At 37.3% G+C, this 25592-nt stretch overlaps 2 protein-coding genes across 2 annotated transcripts in view; both read right to left on the minus strand.

The window, feature by feature from the left end:
- The window catches only part of LOC106090612 (5'-AMP-activated protein kinase subunit gamma-1), a 295359-nt gene extending 285189 nt beyond the window's left edge, over window positions 1-10170 (minus strand). Inside the window, exon 1 of the mRNA XM_059362920.1 lies at window positions 9411-10170. The gene's annotated coding sequence lies outside the window, so the exon portion shown is untranslated. The remainder of the gene's footprint in view (window positions 1-9410) is intronic.
- A 4897-nt stretch (window positions 10171-15067) lies between these two features.
- Window positions 15068-16688, minus strand: LOC106091194 (solute carrier family 35 member B1 homolog). Its single transcript, XM_013257645.2, has 3 exons — window positions 16248-16688; window positions 15720-16181; window positions 15068-15666 (listed from the first exon to the last, which is right to left on the minus strand). The coding sequence occupies exons 1-3, from the start codon at window positions 16447-16449 to the stop codon at window positions 15320-15322; spliced, it is 1011 nt and encodes a 336-aa protein (XP_013113099.2). The 5' UTR covers window positions 16450-16688; the 3' UTR covers window positions 15068-15319.
- Between the last annotated feature and the right edge of the window lie 8904 nt (window positions 16689-25592).

Here is a 25592-nt window from a genome sequence, read left to right on the forward strand (position 1 = left end):
CAAATAAATGGTCACATTAATTGAATACGATCCATTAGCTTTATGATGAGTCGCAAACCATGGTTGTATCGTTTACCATGTGCCTCATTAACTTAAAAAAAAACTTTCGGCGGAATCAGTTTCCTTCCCATTTTTTACAATCCGTTTTCCCTATTTCCTGTCAAAATTCTCAACCTTACATCAATTTGTCAAAATGTTTGTTGGTTCCATCAACTACGTACATTTTCTCTCTGTGAGAAGGGTCCATGTTCTTTTATATGATACACACAAGGTACACTTATAGAAGTACCATCACTTGTCTTAAACATAAAGAGGAAATGCTCTTTAAGAAAGCGTAATATAATCGGCAGATTTGACATCCTTAATGATGTTCATGGAGCCTATCCACTTTATGTTTTAGCATGTGACCTAACCTTCTATTAGTGAATGCTGTTATTGTGGATGTCAATTTGTTTTTTATTATACATCAAGTGTGTTGGACGAGCACTCAGTGGTGCTCATATGTCCTGGTATATGAATGGTTGGTTGTGATCGTTATCGATTACTAGTTGTAAATTTTATCAACTAATTCATCAGTTGATTTTATGTTTTTTTACATTTTTGAATTTTTTTTTTTTGTTTTTTCTTTACTTTTTCTCCTATTTTTGACATTTTTATATTCTCAATGTTCATGGGTCCGTTTTTGTTTTCGTCCAGTGATGTAGCCTTCTATTATTCAGCCATGACAGCGGTAATTATTCTCCAAACCTCCAAAAATCGTAAGAAAGTTGATCGTTTTTTATACCTTATATTAGTGTACCCAGACCGTCAGCCTAACTGGAACTTTGCAAACTGTTTTTATTACAACTCTCCGTAGGAAAGGGGGTATATTCATTTAGTAATTCCGTTTGCAAAACATCGAAATATCAATTTCCGCCCTACAAAGTATATATATTTAGGATTGTCGTAAAATTCTAAGACGATTTAACGATGTCCGTGTGTCTGTTCGTCCGTCTGTTGTAATCACGCTACAGTGTTCACAAATTGAGATATGGGGCTGAAATTGGGACCAGATACGTCTTTATGATGCACGACAACTGACCTAAATATGGTTCAGATCGGACTATTTTTAGATATAGCTGCCATATAGACCGATCTCCCGATAAAGACCATAAATGCTTAATTTTTTTTATCCAATTTCGCTGAAATTTGGAACAGTAAGCCTTTTAACATCCGACCCATGGTACAGATTGGACTATATTGAGATATAGCTGTCATATAGACAAGGTTTAAAGCCCATAAAAGCTTTATTTGTTAACCGATTTCGCTGAAATTTGAAACAGTGCAATATAGGACCCAAATATGGTTCTGATCGGACTACATTTAAAAATAGTTGCCATATAGACCAATCTGCCAATAAGGGGTCTGAAGCTAATAAAAGCTTTATTTATTACCCGATTTCGCTGATATTTGAAGCAGTAAGTAGGTTAAGGCCTCTTAACATCCGACCTTAATATGGTTCTGATCGGAATATATTTAGATATAGCTGCCATATAGACCGATCTGCCGATAAGGGAATAGAAGCCCATAAATGCTTTACTCGATTTCGCTAAAATATGAAATAGTGAGTTGTTTTGAGCCTCCCGATATCCGACCTTAATATGGTTCAGATCGGTTTATATGGATATAGCTGCCAAAAATACCAATATTTTGTTCTAAAAAATTGAGTAGGGACGAATGTGGGTGCTTAAGTTATCCAATTTTCATCGGATTGTGACGAAAGGGGGTTTACATATGTACCCGAGGTGGTGGGTATCCAAGGTTCGGCCTGGCCGAACTTAATGCCTTTTAACTTGTTTTTTTTTTTTCTTAAGATATCCAAAAATTCCAAACCTCTTGCAAATTTTGTATTGAGGTCACAATGTGGCGTCCATAATCTAAAATGGCCCAGACCAAACAAACATTGGCCCTCATATATGTGATTAAAAGATTGCTAAAATGTCTACTAGATATATTTAGACATAAAACACAGGCGCTATGGGAAAAGTTTTTTGTCTGTGGTCTCGTCATAAACACTGAGACATCATAATGATTTGGAAAAACTGTCAAACAGACTGACAAATTAAAGTGCAAATATTTACTGTGACAACCAAAATGACTCTTCCATTCAAGCAAGAAGGGCAAAGGACAATAAGCTTTTCAACTAATAAGAGGAAAACCGCAGAAAAATAGAAATAATTGGGAAATATTGATTTTTTTTCTTCAAGTGATGATTTTGCTTGATTGACCATAGTTTTCAGTAGATGATACAAAAAACAATTGTGAATAGTACTTTCGAAGAAAGACGATTTTTTATATGTTTGGACGTACACACATGTTCTTGTTTTTATTCAGCATTTTATTCTATTGCTGGTGACGGGATATTTTTAGAATTTACTTTTTGTTCTTTCGATTTAGATGGTTTTCGGGTTTCTTGGCCAAAACATGTGACAGATGACATCACGGCGTCTGTTGGTTGGTTACTCGTAGTCACCAGCGTCATAGCAGTCTTTGTGTTGTTGGGGGGTTCTCTAGCAACAGCAAGAATTTACAGTTGCCACTTTGGCAACAACACCCCCACGTCAATAAAAAAAGGGGTGTATGCTATATTAAGAGAGCATATTTACATGCAGTTCATTCTCTCAAAATCACTCTCTCTCTCTCTTTCTCTTAATCTACCCGTGTGCATGACAATCTCACCACAAATATGAGCAACAATGATGGCCGCAACAAATATGCAGTGAATGCCTGCCGGACAATGTCGACTGTATGATGACTAGCGCCTTGTTTAAAAGAATGCATTGAGAAGAGTGCGAAAAATAGAAATTAAATAGAAAATGGGTATAGGCAAAAAAAAAAAACAATAAACAAAACTATGTGATAAAAATAGTTGGATGAATTTTACGCTGCGTTTAAGAAATTTTATTTCAGTTAATGTCAGTTGCGTTTATTGGCCTTTTGGCAAATAGTTTTGAGTGTGAAATGTATTAATTAGAGAGTTTCGGAGAGAGGCATAACGGGAGGATGAAACATGGGTGTGTGTGGTGTGGCTGCGTTAAATAGCTATGAAACTAAATAGTAAATGACGGCATCATTTTTCTTACATTAGAGTTTTAGGTAATATTCTGAATAATGAAATATTTATGTCAAATGAAAAATGGCATTGATTGAAATTTCTTGAAACTAACAAAAAGTTTGGAAAAGAAGTGCTGTAAACTGAAAAGAGTCTTAATCAAGAGTCTCTCAAAGAGTCCGCGTCAATATGTTTACATACATTTTATATGGAAAACAAAAAACCGCTAACGCTGAACTCAGAGTCCCATATAAAATGCTTGTGAAACAACTTGACGCTAACTCTTTCCCATATCAATGAGTGATGTGTCTGATTCAAAGCCTTACCATTTGAAAGCTACTTCGAACGGCGTCCCGCAAAGCGACACTTTATTATAGAGAATTTTTACAAGGCTGAAACGCTCTTCACAGACACCAGCATTAAGTATTCACTACGGTGACCCTCGTGTGAGAAGTATCCCCGCTGTTCCTTAATGGAACGTGCATGGCCAAATTGACATTTTTTGACCCCTACCCGAAGGTATAGTTTAAATGTGTTGTGAAAAGTTAAAAAATTGCAAAAACCTATTTCCCAAATTTTTGACGAAAATCCCCTAAATTCCCTCAAAAGTAGAAATATGAATAAGCGGGACTTTATTCTTAATAAGCGGGACTTTATTCTTAATATTTTACTAAAATGTGAAATTACGGCATAAAAGTTGCAAAAGTCAATTTCCAAAATATTGGAGGAAAATCCCCGAAGATTACAAGATAACAACAAAAAGGATCTAAAAAAGGAGATATATTCAAAATTTCAAAAAGTTTCCGTTATGTTCCCCTATTTTCCATATTTTAATTTTTTAATACCGCAATAAATGATTTCCAAAAATGATGACAAAATTCCAAAAATTTACCAAAAAGTAGAATTATTTTTGAAAAAGTGAAATTTTTTTGTACGTTAAGTTTAGACAGGCCATAGACTAAGGGAAGGAGACCTTTGAGGTCCTTTTCCAGTTTTTAGAGAAATGTGGCGCCCTTCTGCGTGTTTTTCGAGTTTAAAGGGATAAGAGTATCATACAGACTGTCTAAGTTCAGCATATGTGGATGGCATTTTACGGACAATGACATTTTATGCTCCTATGTCATTTGAGGTAAAAATTTAGATTTCCCTGAGAAAAGGGTACTAAAACTAACCTTTCCCCGCGGAAAGTGTACTAAAAACATTTCTATCCAAAGGTAAGGGTACTAACGCAGCCCTATCCCGGGAAAAAGGGTACTAAAATTACCCTGTCCTCGAGGGAACGGTACTAAATCTACCCTTTCCCCGAGGGAAGGGTACTTTACTACCCCTCCCTCGGGCAAAGGGTTGTTTCCCCTTTGCCCGAGAGGTTCGCCGCGGGAACTACCGATCGCCGCGCGAACCACACAGATTGGAGCTCAAAGTTCGACAGCTGTCCCGTGCCGGGCATAAGCCTGGTCTTTTGCTACTGTGGTATCACAATGGACTAAAAGTTTGTTTAGAAAATAAACTGCCACTAAATTCTGTATACTGTCACCGTTTTAATTGAAAAGGTAGCCACGCTGTCCTTAATATTCCTTAATGGAATGTTCACCTGTAAAGTTGCAATTTTACTTCCCGGCTTCCATTTTGCCTCTACCTTTAATACAATAGTTTTTGTGTTCTTGGTTCTAATTCCCTATTATTTACCGTTATATATTTCCACTTTTACTAAAATTGCGCCACTGTAATGAATAACGACAAGATTGCCCATGGTAAATTATTATTGTGAATTTGCAACAGTGGTAGTGAAATAAATTTTACCATATTGATTAAAAGTTTCCATTGCCATCAGATGCTATAAACAATTCGCATTTATCGCCCGCGGACAAACTCGACAACGAGTAGGAAATCTTTTTCCATAGTAAACAATAAATTATGAGAGAATTTATAATTTATTGTTTACCAATTGTCTAGAGCAACAAACAAGAGTGCAAAATCTTAACTATACTATACCAAAACATTTCTAAAACCCATATGAGCCAATGTGCACTGGATTAGATAAACCAAAAAACAAAGAACAAAAATAAACTTGGGCTATTCCACATACTCTAATATTGGCAAAAACTGAAATCAAAATGATAAGCCAAAGAAATGTCTTTGTCAAATGGTAGAAAATAAAGGAATATCAGAAGGCAGTGTTTCGTATGCGGATAAAGGGGAAGAAACTACAGGTTATTCTCGCCAAAATATTTTTTTTACTGCGTTATATTACTTATCGGTAAGCGAAGGCTTCAGAGAGTCCATTAAGAGACTAAGGCAGTCTACTAGTGCAAATCCATGAACATATCATCATCTCCTAAGTCGATCTAGCCAAGTCCGTACCTACATCCTTCGAAATTACGAAATGACTTCCATATAAACCGATCTCCGCACATGAGATCTTGAGCCCCTGGTAGCAGCAAATTATTATCCGATTTGACTGAAATTTTACAGGCAGTGTTCTGTTATGACTTCAAACATACGTGGTAAGTATGGTCTAAATCGGTGGATAACATGATACAACTCCCATATAAAACAACCTCCTGATATGTCTTATTCAGCCCCAAGAATTTTCAATTTTTGGTTAATTTTGTACGTAAAGTACACAACAGCGCTTTAAATACGTTTTCTACAAAGTTTTTTGTAGAATCTATGGTGGTGGGTTTCCGACAGTACTTAGCACTTGTTTACATGCTAATGGTTTTTTTTGCAGGAATTAAACCCAGGTTTTCAGCGACATAGGCGGATATGCTAACCTCTATGACACGATAGTATCCATAGGTATTTTTCTCATGCCTGAAAAGGTCCACTCATATACTCAAATTTCAAATCAAATATCTCTGAAAAGAGGTTTACCTCTGTCAAACAACATTTGGCATCATTTATTAATGCAGGCCTATTTAGTTGAGTTCAAATATTGCCAATGTTCAATTATAGAATTTTTGCCGCGAAAATTAGCATATATTACTGTGCCCAGCCTATTTTAGGGTTTGCCCTGCCATTCACAATAGATAGACATACTTACAATCACAATACGCATACCATGCCAAATAAGTAGAAGTGTGCCAACAACACATATTTTTGAACAAAAAATAATGCATCATGATTACTACAGATGCTGTCGTGATGAGGAGGAGGCTTTGCTCACGTCTGAGTCTACAGGTGCACATGCTTCCATATTAGGGAACCGGTTTTCCTTTAGTACTTGGATAAGATGGGAAGTATCCTCTGGTAAGTGGATAAAACGCGATATTTCAACGGGAGACTTGGTGAAATGCTAGGCTTGCGGGATAGCGCCCGATTATAATCAGAAGATCGGTTTTTATGCGACCTTTATCTTGCTATGCACCTATTCGGAGAATACAAAATATGGAAATTTCAATCAAAACGGAGAAAAATTAGATCCCCTAGATACTCAAGAAATTATTCAGAATCTAATCCGGTTATGGCTGACTCAAACCATACTTAGCACATGATGCAAAATTTCAGCTAAATCGGATAAGAATTTCTCTCCCTACAGTCTGAGGAAATAAAATTGTGAGAACTTTTTATAGGGACCGAATCGGATAAGAATTTCGTACTCTGTAGTCTGAGGAAATATAATCGTGAGCAAATTTTATATGGACCGATTCGGATCATATTGAGTATTATTCATAGTACAAAATATGGTGAAAAATTTTTTAAGAAGTGAGCACTCTTAAGACTCCAGATATCAAATCTGGTTTTGGGTTTAAATGAGAGCTATATCGTGTGTAGCGTGATGAAACCCGCGATGTGCATACGCAGGGCAACTTCGTGATCGTGGCCCAACGTTACTCTATCATTCCGTGAAAATGTGAATCCCTGCCGTTTGATTACGCAGGCCACTTTCGTGACCGGGATCTAACATGACTTTATCATTCCGTGGAAATATTGAACATTTTCCACAACGTTACACTTCCACTACTGGCTATCGTTGTCCTCAGACGCTGACATGACATAAAGCCCCTATAGATAATTGCCCGGTCGCCACAGTAATACCAATGCCTTATATACGGAGCACTTAGCCAGGTCTGAACACGCATCTTTCCCCTGACGATCGCCAGATCCGTACAGGTCGGTTCGACATGTCTGAGGGAATTTATTTTTTCTGTTCCGACATTTATGTACGAAATCTTAACGATTTCTGTAGGGCGTGTCGGAGAAATGTTTTGTATGGTTCATTTTGCATAGCAACATTTCGTTACCACGTTTATGGAATTGTGTGTACTTTTTTCTTGTTTTTTTTTGGAATTCCGTGTGGTGCCGTTAACAGTCGCCTTGGAATTTTTGTTTTGTTTGATCAGTTAAGACATTCGTCAAAAAATCGGACCGATTCGTCGGCAAAATCGTCAGCATTTTGTAAGAGATTCGTCAAGAAATCGATCCGAAATCGTCTACAAATTCGTTCCCAATTCCGTACGATGTACAATTTCCATCCTAATTTTCCTGGAATTTTGCTCCGACATCGGTATGATAAGGCGGTAAATATATCGGATTTCCCCTAGTCGCGTCATTCCGAAAACATGACAACCACTTCCGTCGTTTTAAGTTACCATGTCGGTAAGACATCGGATCCGATATCGGATGATAAGTTAGCTGGGAAATAAGTCATAAGTACCCACGTATTTTAGTTATCGATGTATCTAGTATTTATGTAACATACACCTTAAATTAATTATAACTGTCTAAATTTTCAATCAATAGGGGTGTTTTATTTATATGGAGAAAATACTTTCCCGGATTAGCTAAGCGGCTTATCTTATCGCTGTTTATTAAAACATATGGCGTTATCTTAAGTTATTATTTTTTCCCAAAGGGGGAAAGAGTCGAGCTAATTTGGCCAAGGGAATAAATATCACAAGAAATGAAGGATTTTTATTGATTACTAAAAAGAAATTGTCAGACAACAGATGGGATTTGATCACATACACGCGTGTTATCATTCAATCGGAATGGCAAAACTTAAAGACGAAGAAAGCCACATATTTATTCAATGAATAAACTTTCTGGAATGCAAAAATTGCTTAGGATTTCAATGAAATCACATTTATGAACTCCGAGAAACCTTTAATTAAAATGACGTTTTTGTTTTTGTTTTGTTGATATTTGATTATTTCCGATGTGTGTCAGTGCTGTCAACGTTAAAGTACCAAAAATTTAGCGGAAAGAGCGTTTTATTTACCCATAAGATAGCGAATCCAATATACTGGTAAATACAACACAGCAAATACCTATAGATTATTTTAAGCTTATACCACTTATTTGCTGCTTGATTATTTGCTTTCATTCATATTTCGTGGAATGAAAAATTGTATTATAAATCCTACCGTTAGAACTGTGAAAATATGGTAACAGCTATCCGAAATTTTTTTTCTTATTGTGAATGACATTTTTCATGCATGGCTCCTTAGAAGTATGAGTCACTTCTGTTACAATTTGATTTCGGGGTTTATTGCATCATTGTTCTAATTACTTCTGCATTGGACTGCCTAAAGGAAATGGAATAAAAATCCAACAAGATTTGCATAAATCCATAAAAGTTCATCCCTCTCTTATAAGATATTGTTAGGATTAGAATACGGAAACTCAATTAAAAACACACAGGCACACAAACAACTAACAAAAGTTGGGCCAAACAGAAACCCCAAAGCAAACTGTAACCGGCATTTGACATGCACAAAACACACACACACACACCGCATGTACTGCAAACGCACAACTAATCTCCTCTCTTTCTCACTCGCTCCCTTATTAAATATAGAATTTACGACCATGAGTGGCGAGTCATCGCCATTGAAAAAAAAGGCGATAAGAGACAACCACCGTTATTTTGAAGGTGATAAAATCAATGTTCGTCACTGGTGACCGTATGTGCTTTAATCTTGCAATTCAAGTATTATGAAATTGAAGGCGTGCATTAGGTGAGTGAATATTTACTTTGTCACCAATGAAAGGAAACAAACAAAAGAAAATCAATCAATTAAAACTCAAGGAAAGACAGACAGAATTCGCCGAACATAACAAAATACCGACAAAAACACAAAACAGCTGGCAAACATACCAGAGAGTATAAAAGAAACAGAGGCATGTGAGAGCGAGCGAGCATAAAATATGTAGTTTGACAGTTCCCAAAAGCAAAAAGAGCGGTAAGGTTGTGTGTAAGTATTGAAGGGTGATGTTGTTGGTGGTGGGTGGTGAAGGGCAAGGAGCAGTAACCCCTTGTTATAAGTTTACTGCATTTTGAAATGTGTTGTGTTTAATTTTAATCAGCAGTACTTACCTTAACTTTGCAGAAAAAATCACCTCGTTGTTGTTGTGTTGTTTTTAAAAAGACCACAAATCCGCACACACACCTGCACGCCACAAACAATGCTCCTGTCAAAGCACTTTTCACTTTTTGTGGTTTGTCTCCGTTTTTAAGTTATACAAAATAAACACAAGAGAACAAAATTAATTTTTTGCACTGCTGCTGTTTGTATGAGCGCTTTGGTCCGTCCGTTAGTAGTGGTCAGCCTGCTTGGCTCTTCTTTTTTTCGGGGCGATTGACACTACCTGCTAAATAAATTTTTCACTTTTTATTATTGTTGTTAATACCGTACGAAAGAACGAACGACAATGTGAAAACAAGAAAACGAATGTTTAAAAATACATTTTAATGGCTAATTGTGAAGAAGAGAGCGCAATACCGAAACGCGTATGCCGTTTAAATGATTTATACCCAATTGCAAAAACACTAAACCGTTTAACAATATTTAAGCCCTTTTATCTTTTCTTCGATGTGCAGCAGTGTTGTGGGCTAAATGGATCACTTTTTCAACAATTTTTTTTTCCGTTTTTCAGGGTGCCAACAATACCTATCTTCCTGGCTGGTTGATTAGGCAACCAATGATGTATCCTTTTTCAGCAATTATTTTATTTTTACGGCAAGACACCACAACACCACTTTTATGTAATTATTTTTCTTTTTCTTTTACTAATTCTATAGAACTTATCTTTTTTCTATATTTTGTATTATAATTTCTTGTAATCTTAAAGGATATTAGTATATTTTTTACACACTCACTAACACGACCGTGATAGGCGACATGAAATTCACGACTTTCAATTGGAATTCATTCACACAAATTTTTTCTTGTCAGAGAGTTTTTTTTGGCTTTATTGTGTGTATGTGTGTGTTGCGTGAGAGAGAGCATGTTCAAAGTTTCTCACTTACAACTGTCAAAAAGAGATTCATAGAGTAGGAATGCCAATGCAGATTACATTATTTAGGGTAGCCAAAACGGACTTGATAGGAAAAAATTATACGAACCGAAAAAAAACTTTAACAAGTGTTTCCAAAGCTTATAGCTTCATTGTTTAGTTGTTATTATATTAATAAGTGTTTTAAAATTTCGAAATATTTATATTGTTTTAAATTTTCGAAATTTCGGACGACGAGCGTACATGTAACATGTGGAACAGCGAAAGGAAGACGAAATCCTACGGGAAGATCAGGATCGTTAGTATACGCGGCTATTACTGAAAGGAAGTAAGAAGAAGGTCAGTAAAACTTTCGATATCATAGCTGGACCCATAGGACTATGAACTCACTTATGCAAAATCGGTGCGGCAAGTGATAGCAGTGTAGGGCATGTGGGAAAGGAGAGACGTTCGAGCATTTCCTATGTCATTACCCGGCTTTCGTGGTTTTAATCATAGGGACTTAGGTGGGGACACAATAGTAGACATGAACCAACCTAGGAGCCATGGCGAAACAACTAAAGGTAGTCTCATTTGTACAACAACCACAAATCATATGGTACAATCTGCCATCTTGTCATCAATCTGATCGACGTTTTGCCAACATATACAAAGAAATTTGTGTGCGTGTGTGTATATGTGTGCGTACATGAGCATAGAATATGCGAGAAAGAATATAACAACAACACCGTCAAACCTGGCCGGTTTTTAACAGCTGTTCGCGTGAGACCACCTTTTTAAACCCGCCTTGGAGGAAGCCGGTCATATCGTCGTTGTGCTCAGTGTTGAATTTTTTGGTAGGTTCCTATTGGTAGGTTTTTATTGGTTGGTTTTTATTCTCTTGGTAGCTTGGTATGCTTACCTGCATTTTTGGTAGGATTTTTTTAATATGTAAATACCAATTTAAAAAAATGGACGGGGATAAATCAAAATTATTTCACTTCTTGTCGTTTCTATGTACTCATTAAGAGTGCTGAATAAAACATGGATGTCCAGGGGCCAAATACTTTTACATGAGGTCTAACTGCTTTAAATTTCAGGATAAAAGGCGTATGTTCTTATATTGACTGTAACTGGTACCATAAATATCTTCCAAATTTTGTAAATTCAGGGTAAGAAATGCGGTTTTTGTGCGTTCAATGCATTTAATCTGAAAACAGGCTTATATGCCAGCTGCATACAAATATGGTCAGATCTGATAAAAACTCAGATGTCGAGGGATCCATGCAACTATCTTCCTGTAACTTCTAGGCTCACATCCATGGCAAACTAATTAAAGGTGGTCTCATTTGCACAACAACCACAAATCATATGGTGCAATACGCCTTTAAGTTGATCGTCGTTTTGCCAACACACGCAAACAAATTTGAACCTGAACTCCGTCCGAGCTCCGCAGCCCTAATTGAAATCGGAGTAAAAATAAGATTTAGTGGACTTAGATTTCTTATCGGAACAACAAACAGACGAACGGACGGACGTCTACAAATATATAACCACCATATAAAGGGTGATTTTTTAGATATTATCTTATCTTATCTTTTTGGCAACACTGGTTTGAACAGCTCACGCACGTTCGTGTTGTGTTTCACTGTCAAACATCCTCAGTTTGGTCTATAATTTACCATGAATCGTTTTACAAACAAACAACGCTTGCAATATATTGAATTTTATTATCAAAATGCGTGCTCTGTTTAGAAAGTTCATCGCGCACGTCTTCCGTTTTATGGACGAAGCTCGTTTTTGGCTCAATGGGTACGTAAATAAGCAGAAATGACGATTTTGGAGTGAAGATCAGCCAGAAGCATTGCAAGAGCTACCAATGCATCCAGAAAAAGTCGCAGTTTGGGGCGGTTTATGGGCTGGTGGCATCATTGGACCGTACTTCTTTAAAGATGATGAGCGCTTCCGCGAGATGATATCCAACTTTTTTTGCCCAAAGTGCAAGAGCTTGACTTGCATAACATGTGGTTTCAACAAGATGGTGCTACATAACGCATAGCACCCGTAACAATGGAGTTATTGAGAGGCGAATTCGGTCATTTATTTGGGATCACACCATGTTCCCATAATTCTCACCATCGACCGGCCACCCGTAACCTCTGAGCGCCGCACGTTTATCAATCAATCACGAAATCATCCAAGGCGTTGGGCCCCGACGGAATTTCTACACTGCTGACGCAGAATCTGGATCTACCTGGAGTTGAGTAACTTACTACTGTACTCAACCTGTCTTTGACCACTCTTATAGCTCCCGATGTCTGGAAAATGGACAAAGTGATCCCGCTACTGAAGCGTGGAAACGACCCGAGATTGGGGGAGCCGTACAGACCGATCTCCCTTCTCTCACCAGTAAACAATACGCTTGAGGCACTGTTCCTCCCAAGCCTCTTAGGAGAATTTCCATTCGCCGGGCATCAGTATTGATTTCGAAGACTGAATAGCACAACAACTGCTATGCATACCATCACTGCACACTTTTGCCGTGGACATCGCCACGGCACTCAAAAATTTGTGCGAATTCGCACAAATTTTTACTGGAACTCGTTCGCGTACTTTTTTTGACAGCAGAAGAAAGCGGGAAAGCAAGCTAAATTTTGAGTATTAGGTACTTGAGAGCTTGCAAATCTCTACTGGAGGGTTTTTCCAGCACAAATTTGCAGCATCGAACAACTGTTTGATGAAAAACATGTGTTAAATTTAAAATAAATAGCAAAAGAGAGTATAGGCTGTACTTTCTCTGTTGCAAATTTTACTGGACAAGTACGCGAACAGACCTCTTGATGACGAGATCACAGATGTTCAATAATAACCATGGCGAAACAATTATAGGTGGTCTCATTGTTTAACAACTACAAATCATATGGTGCAATCCGCCATTATTCCATTAAGCTGATCGACGGTGTGCCAACAAACACAAAGAAATTTGTGTGCGTGTGTGCATTCGTGTGCGTACATGAGCAGAGAATATGCGAGAAAGAAGATGACAACAAAGAAAAAGCAAAACAAAAATCTGACATCTTAATACCGTCAAACCTGGCCGGCTGTTAACAGCTGTTCGCTTGAGACCATCTTTTTAAATCCGCCTTGCCTTCTATTAGTGAATCCTGTGTTCTATGAATGTTGGATTGAGTAAGTACAGAAAAAAATCATGTAATTATGTATAAAAAAAATTATGATATTTTTTTAAAGTTTTTCGCAACATTGCGAAAGTTTAACCGAATACTCTGCTATAGAGTTTGTATTCTATCATGATTTGGGAATAGTCAAGGAAATTGTTAACTGTTTCGCGAGCGAGATCAAATGTTTTTATTTCCATACAAAAAAACATTTTTATTTATATGCACTTATTGTTTTCTCTATTTAATTAATTCCTGTCGCAAGTAAATAAAGAAAAACGATCTATTGAATACAATAAAACAAACAAAAATTATGTCGGCAATAGTTTCAAGGGTTGCCACAAAAATTGTTTCGCCATTTTCCTCACTATAAAGCCCGGTGCTACATTCGGTTTTTGCGTTGAAACTCCATATAAAAAAAGAAATACACGGAAAAATTTGTCGTAGGCCTTCGGCTAGTTGTTGTTATTGCTTCTGCTACCAGTGGTTCGTTTAAAACAACCTTTATTATTGAATCATGTTCACAGTACCATGCTTCTCATCACTGTATCTTACTGTTTTTCCATTTTGACAGACTTGTCTTGATCATTATACGCTATATTTAAGGTACTACTCTACAAATCAGCGAATCGTAGCAACCTCATATGGCGGTTGAATTTGTAAAAAGTTTGTGAAATTGAAACAAAAAAATGTAATGCTGCAAATAAAGTTATTATAAGATAAAACAAAATTTATTTTAAAGTGAAACAGTATTGTGTGATAAGTTCATTAATAAAAGTGCAGGTAAGCAAATATTTTGTTACAACAGTTGGTGGCCTTTAAATTCTTAGATGATCGGGACATATCCGATATGGATTTTAATCGGACTATATATGGATATATAAATATCACTATTGTATGGACCAAAAGGGTCTTGATCTCAAAAAGGCTATTTTTGGAAATAGCCTTTCACTCGATTTCGATGAAAGTTTGCTAAAACATCCATGGTAGTGTGTGTTGTTGTAGCCACATTTTCATGTGAAGGTGGCGATCCTCGTCATGCTGATATGTGAGCAAGATCGTTCCGGTCCAAATGACCGATCGCCGCGGGAACAAAGTGGCCATTGGTTATTTAAAGGCGCAAATAACTCGCCTTGTCATTCGAACATCCTAGGCACTCAGTATTTGTGCAAGAGCCGGTGCCATCCGGCCTTTCACTGAGACCCTCCGCTCGATACCTCTGATTGTCCGCGACTGCCGTTGCAGCTACATTGCTTATTTAAAGGCGCTAATAACTCGCCTTGCCATATCGAACATCATAGGCACTCAGTATTTGTGCAAGAGCCGGTGCCACCCGGCCTCTCACTGAGAATCTCCGCTCGATACCGCTGATTGTCCGCGACTGCCGTTGCAGCTACTCTGTATGGAGCATTTCACTATCCGCAACCTGTGGACGCGTCCGGTAGCTCGCAGCTAAGCTTCTCGTGACAGCAATGACCACCACATAGATCGGACCTCAATGTTCCAGCCTATGTGGTGCTTATAGCTTAAAGCAAGTTCCAACAGAAAACACTTTCCCTGTCAGTGTATTCTTCTAAATAAATTTAATTACTCTTTTTTTATTTGTTAATTACCTTATTTCACTAATCATAATTATTTATAATTAATTTTAACTTTTTACAATGACATTATAAAAAAGAATTATAAAACATAATCGAAGATCATTTGGTTGTTTGTAAATAAATACAATAAAATTGGTTTATAGTTATACAAAAATTACACTAGCGCTAGTTAATGGTCGTCGTCGCTCCTCATTTTCGATTAGCATAATAGTTGGGGTGGCCAAATCCAAATTCTATGATATAAGCTTTTTCTTATCTTCGGCATCTTTGGCTGTGGGCTTCTTTGAGGCTGGCATGGGTGGTTTTTTGCCATAGAACATGTCGGCGAAGAGGCCAGCAAATACCAAGACAGCGCCAAACCATTGACGTGGCAGTAAAACATTGCCAAATAATATAACCGAGCAGAGGACAGTAAAGAATTTACGTGTTGTGGTGACTACAGAGCAAGCCAATGGCCCAAAACCGGATACCATAAGAAATATGAATAATTGACCCGCACAGCCGCACAAAGCCAACATAGCCAAATGGCCCCACAGTTCCGGGTGGCGGGTGGCAAAGTAAACAAAATCTCTGCCCTCACCTACAAGAAAATAATGTTTTATCAAACTTAATGCTCCAAAAAATTCTACTTACCTGTGACAATCATAGCAAACCCTAATATTAGGGTACTCCAGAAATTCATGGCAAACATCATTTGCTGACCCGAGGGGGCACTCAAAGAACGCATACGTTCTTGCACAGCCCCCGTCAAGCCATCCATGGCCAAACTTAGAATCAGCAACAACTCTCCCAAGCCACCAGACGATGACACTGCCGATGAGCCTTTGTTTTCTTTGTACATAAAGAGTACCACACCGACGACAATGGTCAAAACACAACTATAACGTAACCATGAGTAAGATTTTCTCCCTATCAGCACTCCCAATATCATAACGGGTATGGGTTTAGCTGATTTGCCCACCACCTGAGTGGGATAGGGTACCCAACGCAAAGCCATATTCGAGGAAACCATACCCAATAGATAAGTTAAAGCACTGACGGCATAATAACTAATTGGTGTATTATCTTCCTTCTGGGGTTTTATTGTTAGCAAACCTGGAATTGCAATAAGTTTGTCACTGGGTTCTTCAATTTTCACAGTTGCTTTCTACTCGTACTCACCCTTGGCAAATATAAAGTTGCATAAACATTGCACCCACACCAGGGCCAAGGCATATGTGAACTTTTCACCCATTGTGCCATCCTCATTCGTTTGCTGGCCATAACGTCCACGCATGATTTTTTCCTGTACAATGCCATACATAAAATAACAAAAGAATATTCCCAAAGCAAAAACTAAAAAGCGGCTCTTTTCGGGTATCATTTTTACTAGGTTGCCGTCGCTTTGTACAATTGGTTATGTTTTGATAATCTTTAAAGCTGCTCTAGATGTGTTTCGTGTACCAGTTATTTCTTATCTGCTTAATTTTTATTAAAAAATCATTATTTCTGGCAGTTTAAGCAGTCTATAGCACGGGAAAATATATTTTCTACACGTCATATATTTTTTGATTACAACAAAAAGGCCTGGAATGAAGGAAAACCGAAAGTTTTTTTGTTATGAAAATCAAGAACATGAAGGAATGGACAACAAGTGTCATTTTTTGATAGCCAATCAAACATAAGGCATTACGATTATAAAATTATGATTAGTAAACGTAACGCAACGTATTGTATGCGTAAGCTATTTTTTGCGGATAGTCTGGCGATACTGGTAATCATGGCTCAATAATTAAAGGTTGTCTCATTATACGAAATGCAAATATGCCCACAAACATTTTAATAAAGCCTCTATCACACTATATGTTCCTGTCCTATGACATGTCAAATTTTGCTATTTTTAAAGTTCCACACATAGTGTGATATGAATGAAACTAACATAAGACAATCACATGTCAAAATGGCACATGTCATTTTTTCGGTTAGAACGTTGCTCTATTTCTTTTGACAAAAACATAAAGAAATAAGCTTTCAGTGGGATGAAAGCAACCACAAATTGTTTACGAAGCTTTATGATTTGGTTACCTTTCTCGCAACTGTAACAATTTTTAAGCAATATAATATGAGCTGTTGTTAAATTTTTATATTATGTCATACAAAAATATCAAGTACTAACAAAAATGGTGAATCGTATGTAATTTGACAATTTTGACACACATAATGAAATACTAATGATACATAAAAAGTGACATGTCATAAGACAAAAACATATAGTGTGATAACAGCTTAAGGAAGAGAAGACAAACTTCTCACATATCAATGAATGCTGTCCGATAAAAGAAATGCATAGAAACGGCAATATTGGCATCTTGGTGATTACCAAAATCAACATTGTCGTCAATACACACAAATTAATTTGACGATTTTTTTTAGCAAAATTCGGTCTTTTAATGCTTAACGATTTTTGCTTTGAATCCCTTTACGATTTGGCGATTTTTTGGAGATTATTTTTTTTTAAATGTGTCGCAAATTGAGAGAATTTTTTCAAAATTTTTTAAGTATTGTCCTTAATATATTTGTTATTAAAATTTTTATTTAGAGGAAAATTCACGGAAGGAAAATTTAATTGAAAATTTTTAATTAAACATGTAACGTTATTTAAATTTTGTTTTTAGAGACATTTTTTTTAAATTTTTGTCAGAAATTTTTTTATTGAAAAGTTGTCTTTACGAAAATATTTTATTGAAATTTTGTATTTGGTGAAAATTAAATTTAGAAAAAATTTATAAAAATCTTCTCTTTTTCATTGAATATTAGTATATTTATGGTTTTATTGATAATAAAAGTAAACAATCAACAAATCAAGCAACAGCCGTAATATAGAAATTTTGTGGTCTTGTACCCATCGTAAATTGTGAAATCTTACTGTACTGGTTAAATTTTGCGTGTGACGATCTTAAATGTTAGTGACAAAGACCTGGTAGCACTGGCTGCTGATACCAGCTGTTCAACTGAAACAACCATTAAAAATTGTGCCAGGGGCTTTGACGATAATTTATTGTGGACACATCAAGAAAATGGCTTAAAGGAAAGAAATTTAGGAGAAAAATAACTAGTTTAAAATTAAATTTTGGTGTTAAGGTCCTTTCTTGGTCCAATTTTTAGAAATTTTTTTGCACATTTGTAACCTAATCATTAATACCTTTGGTAGATATCTATATATTGTCTAGGATGGGAATATCTATATATTGGCATGGATGGGGGTTTTCGGCCCCAGGGGTGTCAACGGGCCTTTGTTCCAATAAAAGGACATAAGATTAGTGTTCCTGGGGTCAACCAACATCTACATACCAAAATCAGAGGTGCTTTCTATGCATTTTAGCCCCAAGTATTCAGAGTAGTCGCAACAACCCAACATCTATGTCTGCAGACATTGATCAAGACAACATGTCCTTGCCTACCCAGAAACCTGTACTATCAACTCCCGCCTTACTCGAGCAAATATAAATAGAAGCATCATATATGTCAGAAACCTTCCCATGTACCTTAAAGTTATCTTCATCAGTAGATTTTAGTCCCAATAAATTTTTTTGGATCAGGATGGGAATATGCTTTACGCATGTGACGAGTAAGTCTCTCGCTTTATGCCGGAATCCGTTGTTTCCAACGGTACCGGGTTTTCCACCTTGAAACAGTCTTCGCATTACTTCGAGGTGGACCTCATGCTTGTTGATTATCTTTATCATCTTCATTGTGTCTGCGTCCAGACCTCCACATTTATACTCTACGCCGCTACGTCCAGGTCCATTTTCTTCATGCCTAGTACTTATTCGGCGTATCTGATCACCAATTTCCATGGATTTGTTACATTACACTGTCGACGGAACATCTAATGAACGCTCTAACCGTTGGGCTTGCCGGTATATTTCCGCTATGAGTTTCGAGGTGTCGAGCTTGTTCACGTTCCACTTTCGTGTACTTCTACTCATTCCTTCATTAGCTGTGTCACTTGCTTTATAAGTTTCCAGTACACAGCAATCTGTTATCTTCCCGATGATTACTTCGGATGCAAGGGAGATGGTCGATTTAGTGCCATCGCATCCGGGCCGCCTAAAGTTTGGCACGTTTCGCTGTTTACAACTAGTAAACCAGTTCTTGCGGCCATGTCTAGAATTCGTCTTCCTCTTGAGTTAGTCGTCGGCCTGCCCCATTCAGCTACTGTGTAATGCCCGTCTAATTTTCGCATTATGTCTTCGTTGGCGTCGGTGAGATAGCACCTAAACAACGTGTAGTTATCCAGATCCACCCAGATGTATCCGTTTCCATTTCCACTGCATATAGGTGAGATTCCAGGTAGCAGCTATCTTCGTGGGATCCTCAAGCCAGGACCGTTGATTTCTTCTTCCATATGGTTCGCTTATAACTACGATGTGGGCACGTTGTTCTGCGACTATTTGCGATAGAATATCATGTGCGACCTTACTCCTGTGCATGTTGGCCTGTAGTATTCTGAGCCAGGTAGGTGATCCAACGGTCCATTCCGCTGTGCGAGTATAAACAACATTTCAGAGGGTTAGTGCACACCTTCATCTTGTGTCCACTCTTGCCGCATTTAATGCATAGTCCTTTTCTATAGGGTCCCTTGCATTCCCACTGTAGATATCCTGCTCTAAAACGCCTTAAGCAGCGTTTTTTCTCAATCCGATAGGGTCCAGGTCCTACTAGTCTTCAGCAGCTAGCTGGACGGAGTGGATGGCGACTTCTGTTTCCTACGGTTTCGCATTTCGCCTTAAGTCCCTAAGCACGTCTGCATAGCTGTGCCCGTCTTTGGGCTTTATAATCACGGCTTGCGGTCGCCGCCTAGGTTTCCGAGCTCGCGGTTTTCATCGTAGGGTCACTGTTTTGAGGAGTTACAGCCATTTTAAGTCAAAGTCTTTGCTGTTGTACGTTCGACTAAGCAAAAACTGCAGAAACTCTTTGTCATCATTGTTAGAAGTCTAATTTTAAGAACAAAATTTCAGCCCAATGGGATAACAATTGCGATTTATATGGCATATAAACCGTGCCAGAATATACACCGATTTGGACCATACTTGGCATGGTATCCAAAGACGCGACAGAAGTCAAGTCAAAGGACCACTTTACATGGGGGCTACATGCAAATCTGAACCGAAATGGCTCATTTGCATATACTTTATAGGTTCGCAGATCAATATTTTGAGATGTTTCAAACCAAATGACTAAATTAGTATACCCCATTCTATAATGGTGAGTATAAGAGCTCCGAAAGAAAAACAAAAGATTTATCCATTAATTATTTATTATCACCGATTTCATTGAATTGTAGTTGACCATATTTTTGTGCCCCTTTATGAGGGAGACTAAGATATCAATTTGGACATGTTAAATACAAAAAACAACAATATACTAAATGTTAGATTATTCTATACTCGCAATCATAAATGTTTTGATGCACTTGGTAGTAGCGCGTTCGGCAAGAGCCCAGATACAGGTGTAGTTAAATTATGGAATTATTATCTGTTCTTTACACATGTTAAATGTCAATAAGGGTTAAAATGTAATAATTTGTGTGTTCCTTTTTGTTCCCTTGCGCGGTTCGTGTCAATGGAATGAAGTGTTCTTTTTTGTTGTTGGTAATGATTGCGGTACACATAGAAAAATTATGGTTGTATTAAAAAAATGCTTTATACAAGGATTCACTTAACAAGGTTGCACCAAGCGTTCGGTCGACATTGAATTTGTTATTGTTTACGTTTTTCTTGCTTGTTGCAATGTGGGTTGGTTCACATTCAAATTCAAATTGAATTAATAAATATACAAAATTGAAATATTTGAAGCCGTTTTCACAATAAAAAAAAAGTGGAAAAATAATATGTAGATGTAAGGGGTGATTTTTTTGAGGTTAGGATTTTCATGCATTAGTATTTGACAGATCACGTGGGATTTCAGACATGGTGTCAAAGAGAAAGATGCTCAGTATGCTTTGACATTTCATCATGAATAGACTTACTAACGAGCAACGCTTGCAAATCATTGAATTTTATTACCAAAATCAGTGTTCGGTTCGAAATGTGTTCATTCACCGTAACGTTGCGTCCAACAGCATCTTTGAAAAAATACGGTCCAATGATTCCACCAGCGTACAAACCACACCAAACAGTGCATTTTTCGGGATGCATGGGCAGTTCTTGAACGGCTTCTGGTTGCTCTTCACTTCAAATGCGGCAATTTTGCTTATTTACGTAGCCATTCAACCAGAAATGAGCCTCATCGCTGAACAAAATTTGTCAAAATTTGAACACATGTCGAACCGAACACTGATTTTGGTAATAAAATTCAATGATTTGCAAGCGTTGCTCGTTAGTAAGTCTATTCATGATGAAATGTCAAAGCATACTGAGCATCTTTCTCTTTGACACTATGTCTGAAATCCCACGTGATCTGTCAAATACTAATGCATGAAAATCCTAACCTCAAAAAAATCACCCTTTACAATATGCTGCATTTTGTCAGAGAAAAAATTTGCTTGCATTTGTTAATACCAGGATTCACTGAATAAGGTTAAGCCAAGCGATCAGCCGATATACTTTTTTTTAATATTTGGCCGTACTTGGCATTGAGGATGTCAACTTGTTCTCTTTTTACATTCATTCTTTGTTTACGTTTTCTCCTATATGATGACATTTTCAATCGTCAGATTTGACATCCTTAATGATGTTTATGGGGCCTATCCACTTTATGTTTTTGCATGTGACCTAACCTTCTATTAGTGAATCCTGGTTAATACTCACAATAGGCAGATTTTGACAACCTTAATGATATTTATGGGGCCTATCCACTTTATGCTTTCGCAATTGACACAACCTTATATTAGTGCCTATGTTAATCAGAAAACTCTTATCTTAAACAAAACATCTATTAACCGTTGAATCTAAAACCACTAACTTTTGTAACTCGATTCGTTTTCCAAATTTTCGGATTCAGCCTTCGGATTCAGCCATACTTTTGATAAAAAGGACTGTACCATTATTCCTGATAGAACCGATTGGAAATACGATATCCCTGGTAACAGAAATTACATAGACTTCTATGCGGATGGTTCCAAACTAAACGACCGGGTGGGTTTTGGGGTGTACTGTAAAGATTTAGAACTAGTCATATCGAAAAGGTTACCCGACCACTGCAGTGTGTATCAAGCGGAGATCCTTGCAATTAAGGAAGTGATGGAATGACTGAGATATAATTTCATTACGCCGATTGGCAGCAGCCATTAAATCCCTGGAGAACGTATTTCTGAACACAAAAACCGCCTCGACTGTCGCAGATCTCTCAACGAGATGCCTGAACAGTTCAAAATTCACCTGTCTGGGTGCCGGGCCACAGAGATATCACAGGGAATTGTAAGGCGGAGGAGCTTTCGAGACTAGGAACTACCCTACACATTCCAGGGATACTTGAAACTGTGGGTATGCCTCTTGCGACATGTAAGCTAAGTTTTCAGGACCAAGTCCAAAGGACAACGAATGATACATGGTCACAGAAAAGAGGGCTGAGAGCATTCCAAAACTATATGGCCTAATCTCGACTTGAAAAGGTCTACTGCTTTGCTGTCATTGGCTAGAAAAGACGTCTCAGTCATTGCGTCTGTCATAACAGGTCACTGTCTAATCGGAAAACATGCTGACGGACTGGAGATTGCCACCAACGACTTTTACAGAAGCTGTGAGGACATCGAAGAGACTATAGAACACCTTCTGTGTGTGTGTCCCGCACTAGCAGACAGAAGGAGTTTTACTTTAGGTTCTCATTTCTTTGAGAACCTGTCTGATTTAGCGGATGTAAACATTCGCAAGTTATTGGGCTTTATTTCCGCGGTGGGAATATAGGATGCACCAACAAAGATGGATCCAAAAGATGACTTTCGACATCTTTTGTCGATGTCGACTTATATTGGTTGAAAAATCGAACTGTCGATTATAAACTCGTTCCTCTAATTTTTGGCGATTTTGATTCCATTTTAACTTAGCAAAACGAGCCGTATTTCGAACGTATTGTATTTCCTATAATTTTCTCCAGCAGGAAATTAAAAGATCTCATGATTTGGCTGAAATTAAGCATGGCGTGTTCTGTTATGACTTCCAACAACTGTACCAAATATGTTTCAAATCGGTGCATAATCTGATATAGCTGCCATATAAACCTATCTGGGATCTTGACTTCTTGAGCCTCTAGAGGGCGCAATTATTATACGATTTGGCTGAAATTGTATAATGACTTTTCCCATGACCTTCAACATACGTGTCAAATATGGTCTGAATCGGTCTATAGCCTGATACAGCACCCCTATAAACCGATCTCCCTATTTTACTTCTTGAGCCTATAGAGGGCGAACATAGCATGCTTTAATCCCTATTTACATTGCTCTTTAAATCTGGATTTAAGGCTCTCGTCAGCTGATTTTATAATGGGAAAACAGATGATGGAGCGAATAAATCCGAATTTAAAGAGCAGTGTAAACGGGGTCTTACTTGTTTTATATGGATTTTAAATCTGGTGATTTATAAAATATTGCTGGACAATCGATTGGTTGCTTATTGGATTCAAAACACAATTTTCGGTTTCTGTTTCTTCCGGACTTTTTCGGGGATAATGGGGTCGTCCATTATCATTATTTTCAATTCATATTTCGAAGGACCATATCATCTTCGTTTTGCTACTTTGCTTGTTTTGTTCCTTTTTCTTTTTGGAATACGCCCTTTTACCCCACCGGCTCTCCCCTCTCCCTCGAAAAGCCTAAAAAGTCGATCGATTTTTCCACGATCAAAAAAGGTGGAAAAGTCGAAAATTCCACTATTTTATCCATTTTTATATCCCAATTATTAATAATTGACTTATTTGGTATGAGGGAAGTCTTCCCACTGTTTTTCAATGTAATGCTTGTGCGAAAATTTTTGTTTTTTCAGTCGTATTTCACATCCCGAAACTGGTGGGTTTCCTTACCCTTTCTCCAACTAGGCATACTGATTTCTTTGTGATTTTTATTTACGAATTTTTTGTCAATTTTTTTTACAGTGTCTTACACATGTTGCAAGTTATATGTTTTATATTAATTTTATATTAAACTCTTATCAATTGCCATTCGATCACCAACAACATGGGCAAACAAAATAGAAAATTTATTGAACACCTGGATTTTGACTACAAAACCCAGTGATAAGGACAACAAAAGGGGACAAGCTCATACACACCAACCACCACAGTAATAAGCAAAAGTGATATTGTGAATAGAGCAGAGGTTCGAGGCAACAAACGACCATAGCAGTAGACGTGTAAAAAATGATATAAAGAACCACAATAAACTCATAATCATTTATGGCAGACAAGCAAACATCGTCCTTTCGCCTTTCCACAGAGGCAAGGTAAGCGTGTGCGGGTGGGGAGATGATGGTGATGATGATGATGACAATAGTTGTTTCACATATGCCAGCCGAACAAAATAAATTGACCCTCTTTTGTAAAAAGGACAAACTACGCCAGCACGGAAGAATTTTGAAAAAAAATAGCAATAAAAGGATACTGGCGAGCTGCCTTAAAACTAACACGAGAGCCTTCTTATCTCCCCCCATAACAATAAAAAAATAGACAAGTAGAAAATTATTTCCGCTTTCATTTCTAATTGTTACACTTACATGCGCAACTTCAATTTGTGTGTGTATATCGGATGGTTGCATGTACTCCTTTTGTAGGACTTTTCAAATTTTCAAAAATGCATCTAAATGATAGATTACCATGGGGAACCAAGCACGCATTTCCATCATAAATTCATCGGACCATTAAATGCTCTGAAAGCATTCAAACCGTGAATATGAGTTACTGCTCGATTTGTATGGTGTTAAAAAACAATTAATAATAATAGATATAAAAAGACAAAAATAATGAAATATTTCAAAAACTCACAATTTTTTTTTTGGAAACTGTGATGATTATCATTTTCATACAAATTGTTGTGAAAAATTACTTGTTTTTGCACATATTTTTTTTTTTTAGATTATTTTAAAAAAGACTATTTTTAATTTTTTAATAATGGGAAAAATACATCTGGGTGTCCCTATACATTCAGGAAAATTAAAAGGAAGTTTGTGAGATGTAAATCTGTAGTATAAACTCTGCTTCATGGTTTTAGAAGTTTCGAACTATTTGGTAGATGGCGATACATATCTTCCATGCTATAGCAGATAGGGGGGTTGGCAATATATCCATGGCACTATCGATATTTTATTATACCCTCCACCATAGGATGGGGGTATACTAATTTCGTCATTCTGTTTGTAACTCCTCGAAATATTCCTCTGAGACCCCATAAAGTATACAAATTCTTAGTCGTCATATCATTTTAAGTCGATCTAGTCATTTCCGTCCGTCCGTCCGTCTGTCTGTCTGTCGAAGGCACGCTAACTTTCGAAGGAGTAAAGCTAACCGTTTGAAATTTTCACGAATACTTTTTAT

The sequence above is a fragment of the Stomoxys calcitrans genome, chromosome 2 (assembly GCF_963082655.1).
Source record: "Stomoxys calcitrans chromosome 2, idStoCalc2.1, whole genome shotgun sequence".
Taxonomy (NCBI): domain Eukaryota; kingdom Metazoa; phylum Arthropoda; class Insecta; order Diptera; family Muscidae; genus Stomoxys; species Stomoxys calcitrans.

What these genes read in the sequence shown, in the direction of transcription:
- LOC106091194 (XM_013257645.2), bottom strand. Translation starts at nt 16,449, where the DNA reads ATGATACCCGAAAAGAGCCGCTTTTTAGTTTTTGCTTTGGGAATATTC. An exon ending in CAACTTTATATTTGCCAAGG is followed by an intron (nt 16,182 to 16,247) that starts GTGAGTACGAGT and finishes TTGCAATTCCAG; the next exon opens with GTTTGCTAACAATAAAACCC. An exon ending in GTTTGCTATGATTGTCACAG is followed by an intron (nt 15,667 to 15,719) that starts GTAAGTAGAATT and finishes ATTTTCTTGTAG; the next exon opens with GTGAGGGCAGAGATTTTGTT.